Consider the following 19292-nt stretch of genomic DNA (forward strand, 5'->3'; position numbering starts at 1 on the left):
TCCACAGTAACTGCATTTCAACATGCCTGGGATAAACATATATCCATCCTAAGATAAAACACAGGAAATAGTATAAGGGCAGACTAGATCAGTGTTTCCCAACCTTTTTTGAGCCGCGGCACAGTATTCACATTTACAAAATCCTGGGGAACATTGGGGGGGGGGGGGAGGGTGTTTTAAAAAAAGTTTGGACAAAAAAATATCTCTCTTCCTCCCTTTCGCTCTATTTCTCTCTCTCTCCCTCTTTCTCTCTCTCCCTTCCTTCCTCTTTCTTTCCCCCTCTCTCTCCATCTCTCTTTGTTTCTCCCTTCCTTCCTCTCTTTTTCTCCCTCCTTCTCTCTCCCTCCTTCCCTCCCTCTATGTCTTTCCCTCACCCTCCTTCCCCCCTCTTTCTCTCTCTCTCTTGCTTTCTCTCTCTCTCTTGCTGTCTTTTTCTCTCCCTCTCTCTCTCCCTCTCTCTTTCTCTCTCTTGCTATCACTCTTTTGCTTTCTCTCTTTCTCTCCCCCTCTCTCCCTCTTTCTCTCTCTCCCTCTCTTGCTATCTCTTTCTCTCTCTTTCTCTCCCCCCTCTCTCCCTCTCTTTCTCTCTCTCCCTCTCTTGCTATCTCTTTCTCTCCCCCTCTCTCCCTCTCTTGCTCTCTCTTTCTCTCCCCCTCTCTTCCTCTCTCTCCCTCTCTTGCTATCTCTTTCCCTCTTTCTCTCCCCCCTCTCTCCCTCTCTTTCTCTCTCTCCCTCTCTTGCTATCTCTTTCTCTCTCTTTCTATCCCCCCTCTCCCTCTCTCTTTCTCTCTCTCCCTCTCTTGCTATCTCTTTCTCTCTCTTTCTCTCCCCCCTCTCTCTTTCTCTCAGCAGCGGCATTGGGCGGAGCTCCGGAATGGAGGCACCGACCGGCGGCGGCTGGACATTTTGCTGTAGCCATGGGGCGACGGCAGGGTGATCAGCTGTGAGGGGGAGCTCCGGAAGGGAGGCACAGACGGCGGCGGCTAAACGTGTTGCTAGACGCCGTACATATATAGCGCTGGGCATGGACGTGGGGCTGCGTCCATGCCCAGCGCTAGATATGTACGGCGTCTAGCAACACGTTTAGCCGCCGCCGTCTGTGCCTCCCTTCCGGAGCTCCGCCTCACAGCTGATCACCCTGCCGTCGCCCCATGGCTACAGCAAAATGTCCAGCCGCCGCCGGTCGGTGCCTCCATTCCGGAGCTCCGCCTCACAGCTGGCCACCCCATACTGCCCGCTGCCGCCGCCATCACCCTCCCGCTGTGCGCCGCCCTCCCGCTGCTGCTGCCCTCCCACCAAGCCCCAAAGCTCACCCGCTGCCATCACCAGGGAAACTCCAGCCGGGCGGGGCGCTGCAGCTGCTGGAAAATTTGGAAGGCGCAAAGAAGGAAGCTCAGCTTCCAGTCTCACGACTTTTTGCTCTTCGCAAAAAGTTGCGAGACCAGAAGCTGAGCTTATTTCTTCGCGGCACATCTGACCATGTCTCGCGGCACACCAGTGTGCCGCGGCACACCGGTTGGGAAACACTGGACTAGATGGACCATGAGGTCTTTTTCTGCCGTCAGTCTTCTATGTTTCTATGTTTCTATGTTTCTATAACTCTAAATAAACCCATCCCAAGGTTTCTCTCAGGGTTTCCTAGACCTAAGGAATACTTTTGTTGATTGAGGCAAGAGCTTCCATTAAGATTTATTTAAAGATCCAAACTACTTAATCCAGACTCTGCTTTATAACACGCCTGTCCCACTTTGTTGTCTTGTGGGCATTACAGTTTGAGAAAGATTCATACAACCAAACATATGCAAAGGAAATTAATGATAATCGTGGTGGGGGTGGTTGAATTTGGGGATCAGGAAACATTTTATCTTGAGAAAAGATGATACAAGAGAGAGAAGATGGTATCGTTTTTTTAAGTGTCACAGTGTACGTGCTACAATACAAAGCATATACAATACTCACAGTTTGACTTGGAGCATCTCAAAGCCTTGTTTTTAAAAAATTAAAAGATTTAATTACAAACTGAATATAAACTGAAAAGTAAAGAAAAAAATAGAGTAAAAGTGCAAAAAAGGAAGAAAATAGAAAAAGAACCCCCCCAAAAAAAGCTATTTCCTATCTGCATTTTGACAAGTATAAGAAATTTCACTATTTCTTCATTAACCCTTAGTGAACAAATATAAAACTTTTCATCCCATAATGCAACTCTGAACTATAGGAAAACCCAATAACTAGCATCTTCTCCAGACCAAAGGTTAGCAAAAATAATCCATATGGCGCTCTGAAATAATATCATTAATTGAACATGTAAACCTGATTTTTTCATATCTCAACTCTTAACAAATCCACATTTAGAAGATATAATAAAATGGTCCCAGTATACTAGTGCGAACAAAAGATGAAAATTGGCATAACCAAGAGGGACAATTACTTAGATCACCTTCAATTTAATGAACTAACACCAAATTAGTTCTGTATATTTGGATTGTGTTTTTTATACCAAAAAAGAGAGTTACATATGAAAGTTTCAACTGGGTACTAACGTCAAATTTCATGAACTGGGAGTGGCGATGAGGTGCTGTCTTTTAATTTGAGGTTATCATCAAGCATAATATTTAAGTAAGTTTTATTTCCATTTCATTCCATTCTTCAGGGAAAAGCTGGCCAAAGAAAGTAGTCCGTACAGGTAGTCCTTCACTTATGACCACAATTGAAACCAAATTTTATCTTAAATGAGAAACATATTCAGAGAGTTTTGCTCCATTTTAGACTTTTCTTGACACACTTGTTAAGTGAATCACCACAGTTCTTAAATTAATAACAAAGTTGTTAAGTGAGTCTGGTTTCCCCTTTGCCTTTGGGGGAAAAGGGGAGTCATAAATGTGAGTCAATTGTCAAGCATGTAAACATAAATCAGGCGACCATGGGGATGCTGCAGTGGTTATAAGTGTGAAAAATGGTCATAAATCATTTGTTTCAGTGCTGAAGAGTCACTAAATGAACTGTTGTAAATCAAAGACTATATTGTACCATTGCAATCTTTTCCATGTAAAAATGGCAGGAATATGATGCTGCTTTTATCATTTTGATGTCCATGTTGGCATTATTTTTTTATGATTGCCTAATGATCTGTTCTCCGATCCCTAGATTTAAATTTAAACCTGACATTTATTTGAGTGATCATCCATATATTTCCAGTGCCATTACCATGTGTTGTTATAGCAATAATGTAAACTTATCTATTTGAATTCATTTAATTAAATATGACACTTAAAATTTTATATCTTAACATATTTGATCTGTGCAAATACTTTATGTTATAATCAAATGGTTAATAGAGTGCTTAGAATTTATGAGAAGGCATTCGGACAGTTTTTTTTTAAAGCATGGAATGTGTTGGATATAAATTGTTTTCTGTGTACAGCATAGCTACACCTTAATCTTTGAGACTGCATTATGTGATAACTAATCATTGTGTTTTCTTATTTACAGCAAATCTTGCTGGCAAATCACAGGTATGAAACATTTGGATGCTTTTTAAGTAGGTTTTGGTGGGACAGATATTTTAATTCACTTTTTCTCAGGGCAAATGCACAGATTTAAAACATCGTCTTTCCTAATGGTCCTACCCCCTGCAGAGTATGAGACGGGCAGGATTTTGTGCATATGAAGGGTTACCTGGCTGAAAATGCAGCATGTGGGAATGAGTCACCTCATCACAGCTTAGTATTTTACCTGTAGCAAAAAACCACACCAAATCTACTTTCATGCAACTTTGGTTTCAATGGAGCACAGAACTGATTCTGCATTTCTGAGATGGGGAAAAAGAAATACTGCTTTAATTTTCTTAGATTCATATGGAGAAAAATATAAAGATTAAACACATGCACACACACCCTACACACAAAAAAATCATATTGACAATTCAAGGATAGTAATGCTGTCACTTTTTTGATTGTTTATTTGTACCCTACGATAATCATTATGTGTTGTACCTCATTATTCTTGACAAAGGTAGCTTTTTCTTTTATACACTGAGAGCATATGCACTAAAGACAAATTCCTTGTTTGTCCAGTCACACTTGGCCAATAAAGTATTTGTTCCATTCTGTTCTGTTCTGTTCTATTCTATTCTATTCTATTCCCATTCCATTCCCTTCCATTCCATTTCATCCTATCCTATCATATTCTATTCTGTTCTATCTATCAACAAAATCCTGCATTTGTGATATAATTGAAGGAAATCTGTTGAGAGTTTACATCCATCTCAGAAATTCTGTTTAGAACAAGTTTAGTGGGTATTTTTCTTTTCCTTCTAAACTTGTTCTAAACTTGAACTTCAGTGCACATTCACCACCAATTGCAATGAAACCATTTTACCACTGAGATGCCCACAAGGATGCTGCTTACTCATCTTGCCATCTTTCAGGGCCAAGACTTTTGCATCGGCCCTTTTGCGCCCAAAGATTAGGGGCCTTGTTGTTGGCTTTTAGAAGGGACTTCTAAAAGCTAAGTCAAGGGACTTCTAAAACAAAAACAAAAAAAGAGGAGAAGGACTAATATTGATTGTAACACTTCATGTGCAACCTTTGTTTTAAGTATTTATCATGAATGGCAATAATCAGTTAATAATAAAGTGATAACCTAATGGTAAGTTACTACTTTATTATTAACTGATTACTCCCATTTATATTAATACTGTACAATTCTGTAACAGGACAAGAATCTCTTGCAATGCTTTTGTCAAAATGCCAAGGCAGAAGTGCACAGACATAATCAACGGGAGGGGGGGGGACTATTATCTGAAACTATTTAATCATCTGCTCTGCAGCATAGGATGTACTGAGCTTTAAGCTTACTCATCTTGATTCAACCCAGAGGAGTTGCTACAACATACTTGGTTAGAGCCAATATGGTGTAGGGGTAAGGTATCTTGGACTCAGACAAGGAAACCCAGGTTTTAGTCAACCTACAGAAACTCCAGTGGTACTTTGGACCAGTCATACTCTCTACCAACCTATAGGGTTATTGTGGAGAAAAATAGGAGAATGAAGCTTTGGTTATGTTGCCTGATGAAATTTGGGACAAAACAGGCATTATGATTTATTGCCTAATAGAGAAAAACAACTCACGAGTGAAATGGTTTTTAACAGGCTTGGCCCTGAGCCTGGGATTCCTATCCAATGATAACCCATGAGGAGGCATATATTCTTTTTTAGAAAACGTTCAACTAAATCCCAAAGCCACGATTAAGTGTTGTCTCCATAGGGCAAAAGTTAGGCATGCATTCTTGTAAAATGTGTCGTGCATTTTTGCTATCTTTGTCTTTCTAGCAAATCTGACGCCTCTTAGATAATAATGTAACTCAGCTAGTTGACATTGAAAGAAGCTGTTGCATCTGCAAATTATGGTCCTCACTTGCTCTTCTCTTACCGTTGTTGTTTTTTTTGCCTTCAGGCGATGTGAGCATCTTCTTTGGAAGATCACCTGCTCTTCCCAACTTCAGCTCAACCAGTGCCAATCACAAGTTCCAGTTATCACATGGCTGCTTGGGACCTTGTAACCTGCTGTTCAGCTCTGTGTATTCTTATTCCAAATAAGAAAACACTTGAACGACCCAAAGACGAGGATGTCGTGTTTTATATTATTGTGTGTGTTTTTCCCTTCTTCCCTCTCTATGCAACTGTAAATTAACAAACCGTGGAGTATTTGGAAATGGTTATGCATATGTACTTTGATTTATATAATTATGCAGCATCAGGAAAGGGGATGGTAGGGATTTATATCCATTTTTTTTTGATATTGCTAAAGTGAATTGCCTTTAGAGTTTGGAGCAAAGAGTTACATTTATACATTCCTTTTGGCTTTTTGCATTTACCTTTTCAAGAACCTTCTCTTCTGACACACTGCTTTTTCTGCACAGGTCATTTATACTTAGCCTAAGAGTCCAAAAACATGGGCAAATATCAGCTTCTCATAAACTGCACAGTTAGTGTTGACATATACCATCTTTAGCTGTCTATTAGGCACATGGGGCTCTATTTTGCCCCCACTAACTTCATTCAGCTACACTAACTATTGGCACTCAAGTAGCATTTTAATGGATATATTTCCCCCCACAAAATGTGGAATGACTTTTCTTCCAGATTTTGTTGTTTTTAATTTTTTTGTTAGGCTGAATTTTAACCTTGATACAATTATTCTGAATATGTGCAGTTTTTATTTTCTGTGGCGAAGACATGACCATTGTACTGTGCCAAATTTTATGTCTATCACCCCATTCAAAGTATGAAATCTAGTTCTGGCGTAACTGTAATTTGGAAGCGTACCTAAATGAAGGAGCTCATACTGCTTCAGTATTAATTGCTCTGCCTTTATGCCAGGAAGATTGGCTGGCTGGATGCCTTTAATCAATAGCATCGTGCATTTTTAAAATGATTCCCTTACAGTCAGTGTTTCAAGGTAGGAAAAAAGAATTCAAGCTAAGGAAAAAAATTTGGTCACTGTTTATGATGAGTAGCTGGTCTTGGTTCGTTCCCAATTGGCTGTGTGGCTTTGCATGGCCCTTTGCTCTCATTATAAAGCACCCCTTCATTCTTTCCATACATTGCATGTGTGCAGTAATCATATTTAAAGGACAGAAATAGTGTTGGAGAAATTCCACTGTTTGATTTTATTAAAGGGCCAGCCCAATATTTTATATTATCATTCACAAGGTGATTCCTAGCAGAATTCAATCCCAAATGACATTTGCAGTAGATAAAGCATTAATCTCGGGCGTGATGTGGAGGATGGTGTCTTGTAGCCACTCAAGTTTTCTCATAGCTTGTCATCTCCAGTCCGGAGGTGGTACTAGTAGTAACTATGCTTAGAGGTATTATGAGGGTCAAATTAGATAATATATGCTATATAATCAAATGATTCAAAGTGCTATCTAAAAGTATTATTTTTTTCAGCAGCGGGGAGGGGGGTTGCCCAAAGTAGGAAAGATTACAGGTTAATATGTGGATTTTTCATCTAGAAAGAAATATATTTTGGTATAGATATTTTGAGAAGGAAAAGAAGTTTTGCAGAAAAGGAGAGCCATGACCACCTTTCTACCTCAAACCAATTTTCTTTTTCTTTCTTTTTTTAGTATGTAGCTTGGTAAACAGTTCAGAAATCTGATATTTTTGAGTGTTTTCATTTACCAGATAGTATCAAGCCAAAGGTGGGGTTTAAAAAAACAAACAAATCCAAAAACCACACCCTTCCTAGAGCCTCCTTTAAACATACTTTAGCAGAAAAACAAATCCCAGCAATGGATAGGATGGAACTTTTGTTTTTATGGAAAGGATATGTATAAATTGTTTTTCAGCCTGTGTTTGTATGCAAATTCTGTCCTTTACTCTGCTGTCAAGTAAAAGCGACTTAACAATATTACATTGTAATACTCTGACAACACTGATAAATAAAAGGAATATGTTGTGGTAACATCTCAGAAAAAGAAAAGTTTCCATTTCGTGATTTTAAATTATTGCATTTCCCATTTCTAATCTGATTATATAGTATGATTTTCACTCTCTGAATAAAATTAATTTTTAGTGAAGACTGTTTGATATTCTTCATAGGAGTAAATAAGTTTCAAAAGCTCATTCCCTTTGTAAGAATGCTTCCCATTTCAAGGTAGCTTTAAAATAAGTTGCAAAAACATTATGGCATCATACATCAATGCATATTTTTATACCATTTTTACATTTTTCAGAGATCAATATACATCTTCACCAGTGAGAGGGCCTGCCACCAATCTGTGAATCTAGTTAAAGGTTTACTATTCATATTGAAAATTTATTAGCATGTGTTGTATATTCAGTGGCAGAACTTAAAATTCCTTTTTCTGGCTGTTAGCAATGTACTCAAAAGTTCTGGATACTGGGCAAATATCATTTTATATCCCAGGTTGATGTAACTTTAAACACCCTCTATGCTAAGCCTAAGCAGGTCTTTAAAACCATGGCACAGCTTGAAAAACAGTCTTCCATCGATGAAATATTATTATTATTATTATTATTATTATTATTATTATTATTATTTTATTATTATTTATTAGATTTGTATGCCACCTCTCTCCGTAGACTGCATCTGATACAGCACATTCCACAGCAAAGTTGGGAAATATATGTCCCTCTCATTATGCTATAATTCCAAGTTAGTGATGGAGGTCAGAAGATACAGTTCAACAACACCTGGAGGGTTACACCTTCCTCAGCCCTGCCGTGAAACAAAAACGGAGCTAACTACTAAAAGATATTGTCAGGTGAAAATAGTTCTCCCTGCTGAGAGGGGAAAATCCCAAAATGAATCATGAACTATCTGGTAGAAGAGATTTTTGGAAAAACTAAAAAGGTAGTGTAGGGCGTGCCTTAGTTCATAGAACATAAGAAGATCCATGCTGAATCAGGCCAAAGCCCACCGAGTCCAGCATTCTGTGTCACACAATGGCCCACCAATTGTCCATGGGGATCTTGAGCAGAAAGAGACCCTCCCTTTCCCCTGACCCCCAACAAATGGTACTCAAGGGAATCCTGCCTGCCTCAACCAATATAAAGGCGGCAAATGGACATTCCAGTATCAGCTGCCGCTATATTAATTGGGCATGAAGGGAAGGGGCAGAAATTTGCCAAAGAATGCAAAAGATATCAAAACTGGCTCTGAAGAAAGCATACATTATGACCTGGATGGCAAATGTATGAATAATACCTTTCAAGAATTGATGACATCACAGCTCATGTCCATAATGTTGATTTTAAATGAGTCCATTAATTGGTGTGAATGTTTATTATTGTACATGAAACACTATCTACACATACAGGAAATTTGTTAGCCTTGATGAATACTAGGACGAGGCTAGAGCCGTGAGGGTGAACCTATGGCACACATGCTACAAGTGGCACATGGAGCCATCTCTCTGGGCACATCAGCTGTCACCCATTGCTCTTCCGGGTTCTGGCACCAACCAACTGGTCTTTGCGCATGCGCACACCAGGAAACTGAGCTTTTGGTTCCTGGTCTTTATGCTTTCATGTATGCCCGAAACCAGAAGACCAGGAGACTGGTGCAGATGTGCATGCCGGAAATTAGAAGCTCAACTTCCCAGCATGTGCATGCTTGATGGGGAGCTGCTCTTCCAGTTTCCAGCCCTCCCACATGTGCAAACCACTGCTCTTCTGGTTTCTGTTGCTCCCTAACGCACTTATGCGTGCTCCCATTTTTGCACACAATGCCGAAAAGGCTTGCCAACACTGGACTAGAGTAATGAGGGATTAGCATTTAATCATATATTGGCTTGTGATAATTTATATTATAAATTATTACAAGAGCATCAAAACTAGAATCTACATAAAAACCATCAAAACAGAATAATTAAACACTGCTCATAAAAAGCTACTGTTGCACAACTCTAGCACTATTTCTCATTGTGAGAGAATTTCTTTTCCATGCTTCAAGACGCACTAGCCACAAAATGTGGAATTTATAAATTTATAATTTAAAATGTTATACACGATTTGCCCTTTTACTGAACCTAGAATATCTGTTGAGCATATAATGTGAGTCACTGCAAGTGTAAGTCTAACCTTTTATTATAAAAAGAATTAAGCTGATTTGTTTTGCTGTGTAAAAAAACAACAAGCCTTGACTGATTTTGAAATGTTTGGAAATAAGCACTGAGGGATGCTTATTTTTCCCCACTTTTAAGGTTTATCTTCTTTAAATATACAAATTTCGAGAATCTTCTAGTTATTTTTGGATTATCATATATACTCATAAATAAGGCAAGAATTTTCAGTGCCCAAATGCCCCCTGCAATTGAGTTTGCCTTATCCATATCTTATCGGCAGGTATATAAGGTAAAACTTTTTATTTTTATAGTATTTACATTCTCATTTATATACCATAAAAATACCATGAAAAATGGATAATCCATAAATTATGCAGAGATAAGCCTATAGAAGAGAATATTTGTAGCCCAGGGTTACACTGGGGTTGTTTGTGCTGTCTGAGCTTGCAGATGTTTCATTACCAAACTAGGTAAGATCAGTCCAGTGCAAGTAGGGTTTGGGGTTTGCTCTAACTTTATATTTATTTGGCTTGGACTGTCAGTCTTGCTGGGAGTGGTTTGGGTGGTTCTTTGGTTGGGCTGTTAGTAGTTCCATGACTGGTATTGTTTGCTTCTTGATTGTTAGTCTAATGTTAATCTTGATGTTTGCTCATCTGGATGTTGATTGCTGGTTTTGTTCCTTGTTGTTTCTTTGAATGGTATGTATATGTTGTTGATGTCTGTGTGCCTGTTGATGGCTGATTTGTCAGAGTGCCAGCTCTCAGGAATTCTGTGGCATTTTTGGACTTGGCTTAGTCTTGGACAGGGGTCAGCAAACTTAAACACTCAAAGAGTGTTTTGACCGTTTCCCACAGGAAAAAAAAACACTGGAAGCCACAAAACCTGGGTGGGCATGGCCAACTTGGTATCACTCATTCTCACCCAGTCACATGACCCCCCCCCCCCAGCCACACTGACCCAGCTGGTCATTAGGACAGAGAACTGGGAACCACAATCCCCCCTCTCCCCTTCTCTCTATCTATCTCTATCTCCCTCTTTATCTCCACCCTCTTTCTGTATCTCTTCCCCCCTCTCTGAATCTCTCTATGGGTCTCTCCCCCTTCCCCCCTCTCTCTCCCACCTTTCTGTATCTCTCTCTGTTTCTTTCTCTCTCTCTCCATCTCTCTCCCCCCTCTCTGTATCTCTAACTCTCTCTCCCTCTCTCCCCTTTCTGTATCTCTCTCTCCTTCTCTCTCATCCCTCTTCCACCAAACATTAAATGAACCAGTCCCTCCTTTACAATACAACTTATAACTGTTCATTTAGTAAGAATTTAAAGTCACAACAGCACTGAAGAAAGTGATTTATTACTATTTTTCACATATAAATCTGTTGTAGCATCCCCACATTCAATTCAATTCAAAGGAACTTGAATTGGTATCTACCTGGGATTGCCCAGTTCCACTGAATTAAACAGGATTTACAAAGCAGTTTTAACGATCACTGAGCAAGGAGGCAATTCTAGGGAACAGCCCAGTTATTTAAAGACCTGCTCTTAATGGGATGGGATGTTTATCTATTACCCCCTTTCCCTTCTGACTGTGCCCTTCCCCTTGGCTCACAAGCAAACAGCAACTCTCGGGGACTATACAGCAGTTAACTCTTTCCTACCATTTTTAACCTCTCTCCTCCAAAGCTTCAGAATTCCTTTCTTTTTACTTCTCACAATTTTAAAGAAGAAAACTTCTTTTTACCCTATTCATTTTGCAGCCCCGCATAAACCTAATATAATAATTCATAAGGGAACATACACTGTAGATTGAAAAGGAGCACTTGGTTCCTGATTAACCATCCAACTCTAGATTAATATGTAACTATTACCAAAAATAATTCCAAAATCAAGATGGGTGTTAACATCACTTAAAATCATACCTCAAAAGTGTCCCAAATCACCAACTCAAATACAACTTAAATTGAAAGCCATTGATATCAGACTAACAAGTGGTATAATACTTGCAATACTATTGCCAAAGTTGTGGTTTTAAGTCTAGGCTTCTGAGTACCACTAAAGATAAATGTTACAAGGCAGCTCCGAAGAGCCCTGCCAGATGTTTTCTGAGGTGGGGGGAATACATTCTCAATCTGCCCAAAATCTAATCAGTGAAAGCACTTGGGAATGGCTAGTAGAAGAAATATGAGCAGCATTTGGAATGCAAAATTCTTTCAAACTTATATTTAAACAGTCCTGGTCTGAGCACCTTTTATTTTATTGACATGGTTGTTCATTCTGTATAAATGCGAAACACTTCATTAAACATTACTATACAACCTTTAAACATTCATAAACATTTAGGATATGCAAGTGGTATGGGGACAGCTTGACCATATGGATGTATCTACTATTCTGATTGATAGCTGATATTCATTTTGATCAGGGAATGGGTTCTACTTACCTTTGCCACTGGTTCACATCACAACGGAAGTGCACATTTTGCACTTCAACCACTCGCATCCTGTTGTGGTTAGCTCTGGCACTGCTCCTGCCCCAAGGACTGTGGATGTGGGGGAGTCATCCACATGCTGCAGGCCTGTTTTTACCCCGGTGGAATCTGCTGATGAAGGCTCCTCTGACCAAGAAGACATGAGTGACAGGGAGGAGGAGAGTGTGGCAGACAGCTCAGAAGGAGATCAATTATCTAGCTCCTCCTTGGATTCAGAACAAGAGTTAATGATACAGCCACACATGCGGAGAGCGATGCATAGGCAACAACAACTGAGAGATTATTATCAAAGAAAATGAGGCTATCTATGGTTGGGTGGGGCTGTGGTAATTAGTTAGGCTGCTATAAATAGCAGCCTGTGGGTTTGGCCATTGTGGAGGATTATCTGATCGTTGTGTTTCATGACTGCTTTACTGACTTTGACCTTTTGTGTGCTGATTTTTCCCCGCTTTGAAACTAAACCAGAGCAAAGTGTGTTTCACTTTGTGAAAGAAGAAGGACTGTGAATTACCTCACAGCTGCAAGCTAAGTATCACAGAAATGATAAGGGACTTGTACAAATTACCAGTTTGTTTGGAGACTAGTGCTCTTTGCTATACCAAAAGAGGGTTTAGTTTAAGTGAATTTTCATTATAAAGAACATTGTTTTGAATTTTCAAACGTGTGTTTGTCTGAAATTTGTACCTGTGAATTTTTGGGAGGATTCTACCAGAGAGCCCGACAGAACAGTAGCTAAAAATTAATCTGAGGAGCTGATCAGCTGGGCTTCAGAAGGAATAATATCAGTCAGTATAAACCCGGGGGTAGGAGGGAGGGTCCTTTTCAAGTGACAGAAGAGTGATGTCATTAGCGAGTCACTACCTATTTGGGTAAACTGGTCCAAACTAGGAGAAACCCACGCTTGATTTTGATAGTGAAATTACAGAGAACTAAAACTGGGAACCAAATTCGAAAATATCATTAAAAATACTTATACAACACAATCAGCCAGAGCGATAATCAATAATGACATGACCGAACTAATTTCAATAGAAAAAGGGGTAAGACAGGGATGCCCAATGTCCCCTTTGTTATACATATTAACCCAGGAAATACTACTAAACAAAATTCGACTAAATAATGAAATAAAAGGAATTAAGATAAAAGACGAAGAGTACAAATTACAGGCATACGCAGACGATATTGTACTTTTCTTAGAAGATCCTATAAGTTCTGGCCCAGAACTAATTAGAGAAATAGAAATTTGTGGGAAATTCTCAGGACTAAAAATTAATAAGCAAAAAACGATGCTTATGACAAAAAATATGACTACAAAACAAATTAAAAAATTGGAAGAAATTACAAATCTACAAACTACAAAAAAAATTAAATACTTAGGACTAATATTATCAAATAAAATTTCATCTCTCAAAAAAGATAACTATAACAAACTCATACAAGAAACTAATAAAAACTTAGAAAAATGGAAGGATTTGCAACTATCCATGTTAGGTAGAATCGCTGTGATAAAAATGGACATTTTACCCAAATTCCTCTACCTTTTTCAAACTGCCCCTATTAATATCGAACAAAAATTTTTCAAATACATTAATAAAACTTTTTCAAAATTTATTTGGCAAAATAAAAAACCCAGAATTCAATTCAGATACCTCCAAGACACCAAAAACAGAGGAGGATTAGGACTCCCCGATTTGAAACAGTATTACACCGCAGCGTGCCTAACATGGCTAAAAGAGTGGATTAATCTCACTAATAAAAGAATACTGGTACTTGAGGGCCATGATCTACAGATGGGGTGGCACGCCTATTTATGGAGAGATGATAAACAAAAACAAACTGCCTTTAATAAACACATGATAAGAAAATCTCTCCTTAAAACCTGGTATGAGACTAAAAGAAAATTTTATAACAAAATTCCTAGATGGCTATCTACTATGGAAGCCATAGTATATCCGAATTTGATAGACCCAACCAAGACCATAAAATATAAAGATATCTTACACCCAAATGGAGAACTTAAAACTAAACAAGAATTGGAATTACAAAACTATAGGTTGGACGAGTGGACATATATACAAATAAAATCCAGATATAATAAGGATAAACAAACACCAGGTATAGCAAATTCCACCCAAACTCTGGACAAGATCTTAACAGGAAATGTGGAAAAACAGATAACCAAACTGTACCAGATTTTATTAGAACAGGAGAAAGAAAAAGAGATGATTAAAAATCCAATGGTAGCCTGGGAGAAAAATATACAAAGGGAAATCCATATAGCAGAATGGGAGAAAACATGGAATACAATAACTAAAATCACCCTATTATCAGCCTATAAAGAAAACTATTACAAATTATTTTACAGGTGGTATCTACCACCGGCAAGACTTGCCAAAATTTACCCAGCACTACAAAACGTATGCTGGAAATGCAATACAGTCAGGTTTTCTTATTACAAAACTATGGTTTGCATCAGAGGCAGTGAAGGGCTACCAATTTTTTTACTACCACACTGTGGGTGTGGCTTACACACGACGCCCTGCATTTTCTTTCAACATCTTTCAGTGGAAATTGGATCCTCTGGGGTGCAGCTCCATTTTTTCTACCCCATTGCATTCCACCCCATATGGGCAGCAGCCCACCCCTGAACAGAGGGACTAAAGTTGAAATAGCTTCATGTCCTTCTAGGCTTTTGAAAAGATTTGTAATGCTCAGTTTGGGGAGATAACAACTTTTGGTTTTAGCAAAACATTTCAGCATTTTCTTGATTGGCTTTCCATGCGATGTCACCCAAATGTGGTTGCAGTGCAGAATAATCATAAACGAGTGCGGATATTACGTTTCTGGGGCCATTAATCATCTGTCAGTTTCCACTTCAAAAGTGGAAGAACTAAACAATTGTTTTAGGTTTTTAGATTGTCCCTCATCCTTATGTATACAAGATTTGTATATGTCTTTTGCTAATATACATACCCCAGAATAACAAAAGATTAAAAGCCACCTCTATTTAATTACTACTTAAAAGCCACAAAGGTTTGCCCAACCATAGCAAATTCCAGATGTGCAGATATAACTCTCAGCAAAAAAAACAGGCTAGATGGAAAATTCTAGGAGTTAAAGTCTATCTCGAAGTTGCCATGGTTGGGAGAGGTTATTGTAGTTAAATGGTTGCCTCGGCATCAGTCTATTTGCTTTCTATGTATGTGTATATGTGCATCCACGTTTCAAAGTATTATTAGGTTTCAAAGGTTTTATTTCTCTCAGAGCTAAAAAGAAAAAAACCCCAAGGTAATCTTCTCAAGGGGTTTTATGTAATTTGTTAAGTGAAAAGATATGCTTCTCCTTTCAAGTACATTAGTATTTCCCATCCTGAGGCCCTTCAGTGTGAAGGGATTGTAATAACCAGAATTTCTAGCCAGCATAGATAGTAGAGAGCTTGACTTCTAACATACCTGGAAAGGACAAAATTGGCAAGGTAGCCTTACAGGAGCTTGGTATCCTAAATCAGGAGTACTCCAAACTTGCAAGTCTTAAGTCTTGGGAACTTCAATTCCCAGAATTTCTCAGCCAGCCATGTTCAGAATTCCCCGGAATACTTCAAAATTCCTTAGCATAGTTGAATGAAGAATTCTCGGGGTTGAAGTCCACAAGTGTTAAAGTTGCCATATTTGGAGACTCCTCTCCTAAACCACGACATTCCACTTAAAAATTATTTATATTTCCCAAAGTTGCTTTCTTCCCCCTTTTTTCTTTCCTCCACTTTCCTTTTCCCTTTCCCTTCCTCTTCTTCTCCCACCGATCTTTCTGCATTTCTTGGAATAAAATGGATATTTCCATGAAAAGAAGTTTGGTATTACAAGACAAGATAAAAAGACCTGCACACGGATTACAGAACAAACGAAAGTATATGGTATCATCAAGTAAGTGTGTGTGAGTGAGTGAGTGTATACATGCATATATACACTGCTCAAAAAAATAAAGGGAACACTTAAACAATACAATATAACTCCAAGTAAATCAAACTTCTGTGAAATCAAACTGTCCACTTAGGAAGCAACACTGATTGACAATCAATTTCACATGCTGTTGTGCACATTCAACTTTGTACAGAACAAAGTATTCAATGAGAATATTTCATTCATTCAGATCTAGGATGTGTTATTTGAGCATTCCCTTTATTTATTTATTTAGTAGTACATATAAAATCAAACTTAAAATGTTAGGATAAAATGATAATCAGTCAATGATTATATTAACTGCATATTAAAACCATGTACATATTTTTTTAAAAAGCAAGATTCCAAATTAATAAAGGGCAAAAGATTAGAAGAAAACTAATTTCCCTATAGAAAAGATGTACAGCTGTTTAGAAATATGCTAGTATTTATACAACTATCTTTTAACCATGCTGATTAAAATGGATTATTTGAGGGGAAAACATTGTTTACCTTTAAAGAATATTTGGAGACTACAGTTGGTGCAAAATGCAGCCGTGCCAGCAATTATGGGCTTTCCTAGCTATACACACATCTCACCATCACTCTGCAAGCTGCATTGGTTACCAATTGGTCTCTGGATGCAATTTAAAGTGTTGGTCATGACCTATAAAGCCATGCATAGCTTAGAACCAGGTTACTTATGGGACCGTCTTCTGCCTCATGTATCCCTGTGGCTGATTAGGTCCCATAGAGTTGGTTTTCTCCAGGTCCCGTCAGCTAAGCAATGTTGGTTGACGGGGCCTAGGGGATGAGCCTTCTCTGTGGCTCTCCCAGCCCTCTGGAGCCAACTCCCTCCAAAGATCCCCACCACCTCCACCCTCCTGGCCTTTCTCAAGGTTTTAAAAATTTACCTTTGCTAGCAGGCCTGGGACTGTTTAGGTTAACATCTTGCTCCGGTCGAGGATATGATTGCATGATTGAAGCTAGAATGAATGTGAATACCTGGTTTTATATCTTTGGGGTTTTAATATCAGTTTTAGATTTGGGTTTCTCTTGCAATATTGTGTACTGTATTTTATTCTCATTTATGTGAGTGGCCCTAAGTCTGTGGAGAAGGGTGACATAGAAATCCAACCAAATAAATAATACTAAGTATTGTGGTTTTGGTGTTAGGTGAGCAAAAGAAGACCAGTCACTTTTGCTTCTTGTTGATCACAACAATTCAGTTTTCCTGATTGGATGTAGGCATGGCAACCACAGTGGTACCTCTACTTAAGAACTTAATCCGTTCCATGACCAGGTTCTTAAGTAGAAAAGTTTGTAAGTAGAAGCAATTTTTCCCATAGGAATCAATGTAAAAGCAAATAATGCGTGCAAACCTATTAGGAAAGAAATAGGAGGAGGAAGAGGAGGAGGAGGACAGTTGGTGCCAAAGGAAGAAGGTGAGGTGAGGGGAATGAAAAAAAGCCAAACCTTTAAGGCTTAAAAAAAAGAGGGACTCTGAGGCAGCGAGGAGGAGCACGCGCCTCCCACACACCCAGCATGAGGCTGCCTCACATACACTGCACCAGAGAGAGAAACCCAGGTGGGCAAAAGGGGGGAACCTCCTGCTCCTTTGACCGAAAGGCAGCAGCAGCTGCTGCTGCTGCTGCTGCTGCTACCTGCTTCCTCTTTCTTCCATTGCTGATGGGCTCCTCTCTCCTCTCACTCACTTGCTTTGTAGCCAGCGCCTTTCCTTCACTGTGGACACTCCTCGGTTTGGCTGAAGCTGAGTTGATCTGGCCCCCTTTGCCTTTTCATGCCCAGACGTTCCGGGAGGCAACCTCGCACCAGGTGTATGGGAGGCAGCACAAGGGAGTCACCACAGCAAAGTGGTTTATTCCGTCTCCAAGCGCCCAGGGAAAGGAAAATGCTCCATTTGCTTTGGGCTGCCCAGAGCGAAGGGAGCGTTTCTTTTCTCTGGGCGCTGGCAGATGTTTATTCCCTCTCCAAGCGCCCAGAGAAAGGAAAATGCTTTGTTCATTCTATTTTTTTTTTTAAAAAAAATTTTTATTATTAAAATATAGACATATACATCGTTATATATAACGTATGATACAAGATACAATGCGGGTATATCACATATAAAGGGAAAAGACAACAACAAAAAAAGCAAAAAACAAAAAACAAACAAACAAACAAAAATAAAACTAATAACAATATCGGCGAATAAGCAGGGGAGTTGAATTGAAAACGAAAATTAGATCTAGATATTTTTGCTCAGTTAACATATTTCAAATAGGTTATCAAGAGTGTTAGAAGCCAGCGTTGCATTTACATATATTGTTAGGAAGTTCGCAAAAAATAATAATAGGTTTAGATAGTTAAATATATATACAGTCTCATGTAATAATATTAGATAATGAAATACTTTATACCGGATTTGTAACAGTTCATGGCTTGTTTTTTTTTTTCTTTTTTGGTTTTTAACCTTCTTAAAGCCTATTGGTCTCTCTGTTGTTTTCTAGCCATTTATAGAGAGGGTCCCAACAACTGTTAAACGTATCTGACGGTTCGTTCCTGACTAATAGGGTCAGTTTCGACATTTCTGCGCAGTACATTATTTTCCTAAGTATTGCTTCTTTTGGGGGAAGATCTTCATTTTTCCACCACTGCGCGTATGTAAGTCTTGCTGCAGTAGTTAAGTGGATGATAAGATGAGCTTGGGGTTTTGACAGTTTTTGCCTAGTTATACCTAGTAGAAAACACTCAGGGGTTTTGTCGAACGTCAAATTTAATATTTCCTCAATCCAATTTCCAATCATCACCCAATAGGATTTGGCTTTACTGCATTCCCACCATAGATGAAAGTAGGTACCCAATTCTTGTTGACATTTCCAGCAGATTGGTGAAAGTTTGTTGTTCACTTTGGTTAATTTAATTGGGGTAATATGCCAACGGTAAAACATTTTGACCAGGTTTTCTTTATATGAGGTGGCAATGGTCAGTTTATAGTTCTTTGTCCAAAGTGTTTGCCATTCCTCCTCTTTTATCTCTTTTTTAAGATCAAGGTGCCATTTCTTAACATTGGATTTTTGGTTGAAAGAGTCCAAGTCATTGTAATTTAAGTAGCCATAGAAGTTTTTGATTATCTTGTCTTGTGGACCTATACATAGCTTATCTAGCAAAGCATTTTTGGTAATCCCGGAATTTTTGGTGTCTTTGTTAAATTTGGTCTGGATCTGAAGGTATTCCCACCATTCCACTTTTTGGCCCAAATTCTCAAGTTCTAATCTTGTT

At 38.8% G+C, this 19292-nt stretch overlaps 1 protein-coding gene across 1 annotated transcript in view; it reads left to right on the forward strand.

Moving 5' to 3' along the window:
- Nucleotides 1–7585, forward strand: part of UTRN (utrophin) — a 463318-nt gene extending 455733 nt beyond the window's left edge. Inside the window, 2 exon segments of the mRNA XM_070733661.1 lie at nt 3490–3512; nt 5455–7585. Coding sequence (XP_070589762.1) covers nt 3490–3512; nt 5455–5463 — 32 coding nt within the window. The 3' untranslated portion in view covers nt 5464–7585.
- The last annotated feature ends 11707 nt before the right edge of the window (nt 7586–19292 follow it).

The sequence above is a fragment of the Erythrolamprus reginae genome, chromosome 1 (assembly GCF_031021105.1).
Source record: "Erythrolamprus reginae isolate rEryReg1 chromosome 1, rEryReg1.hap1, whole genome shotgun sequence".
In the NCBI taxonomy this organism is placed as follows: Eukaryota; Metazoa; Chordata; class Lepidosauria; order Squamata; family Dipsadidae; genus Erythrolamprus; species Erythrolamprus reginae.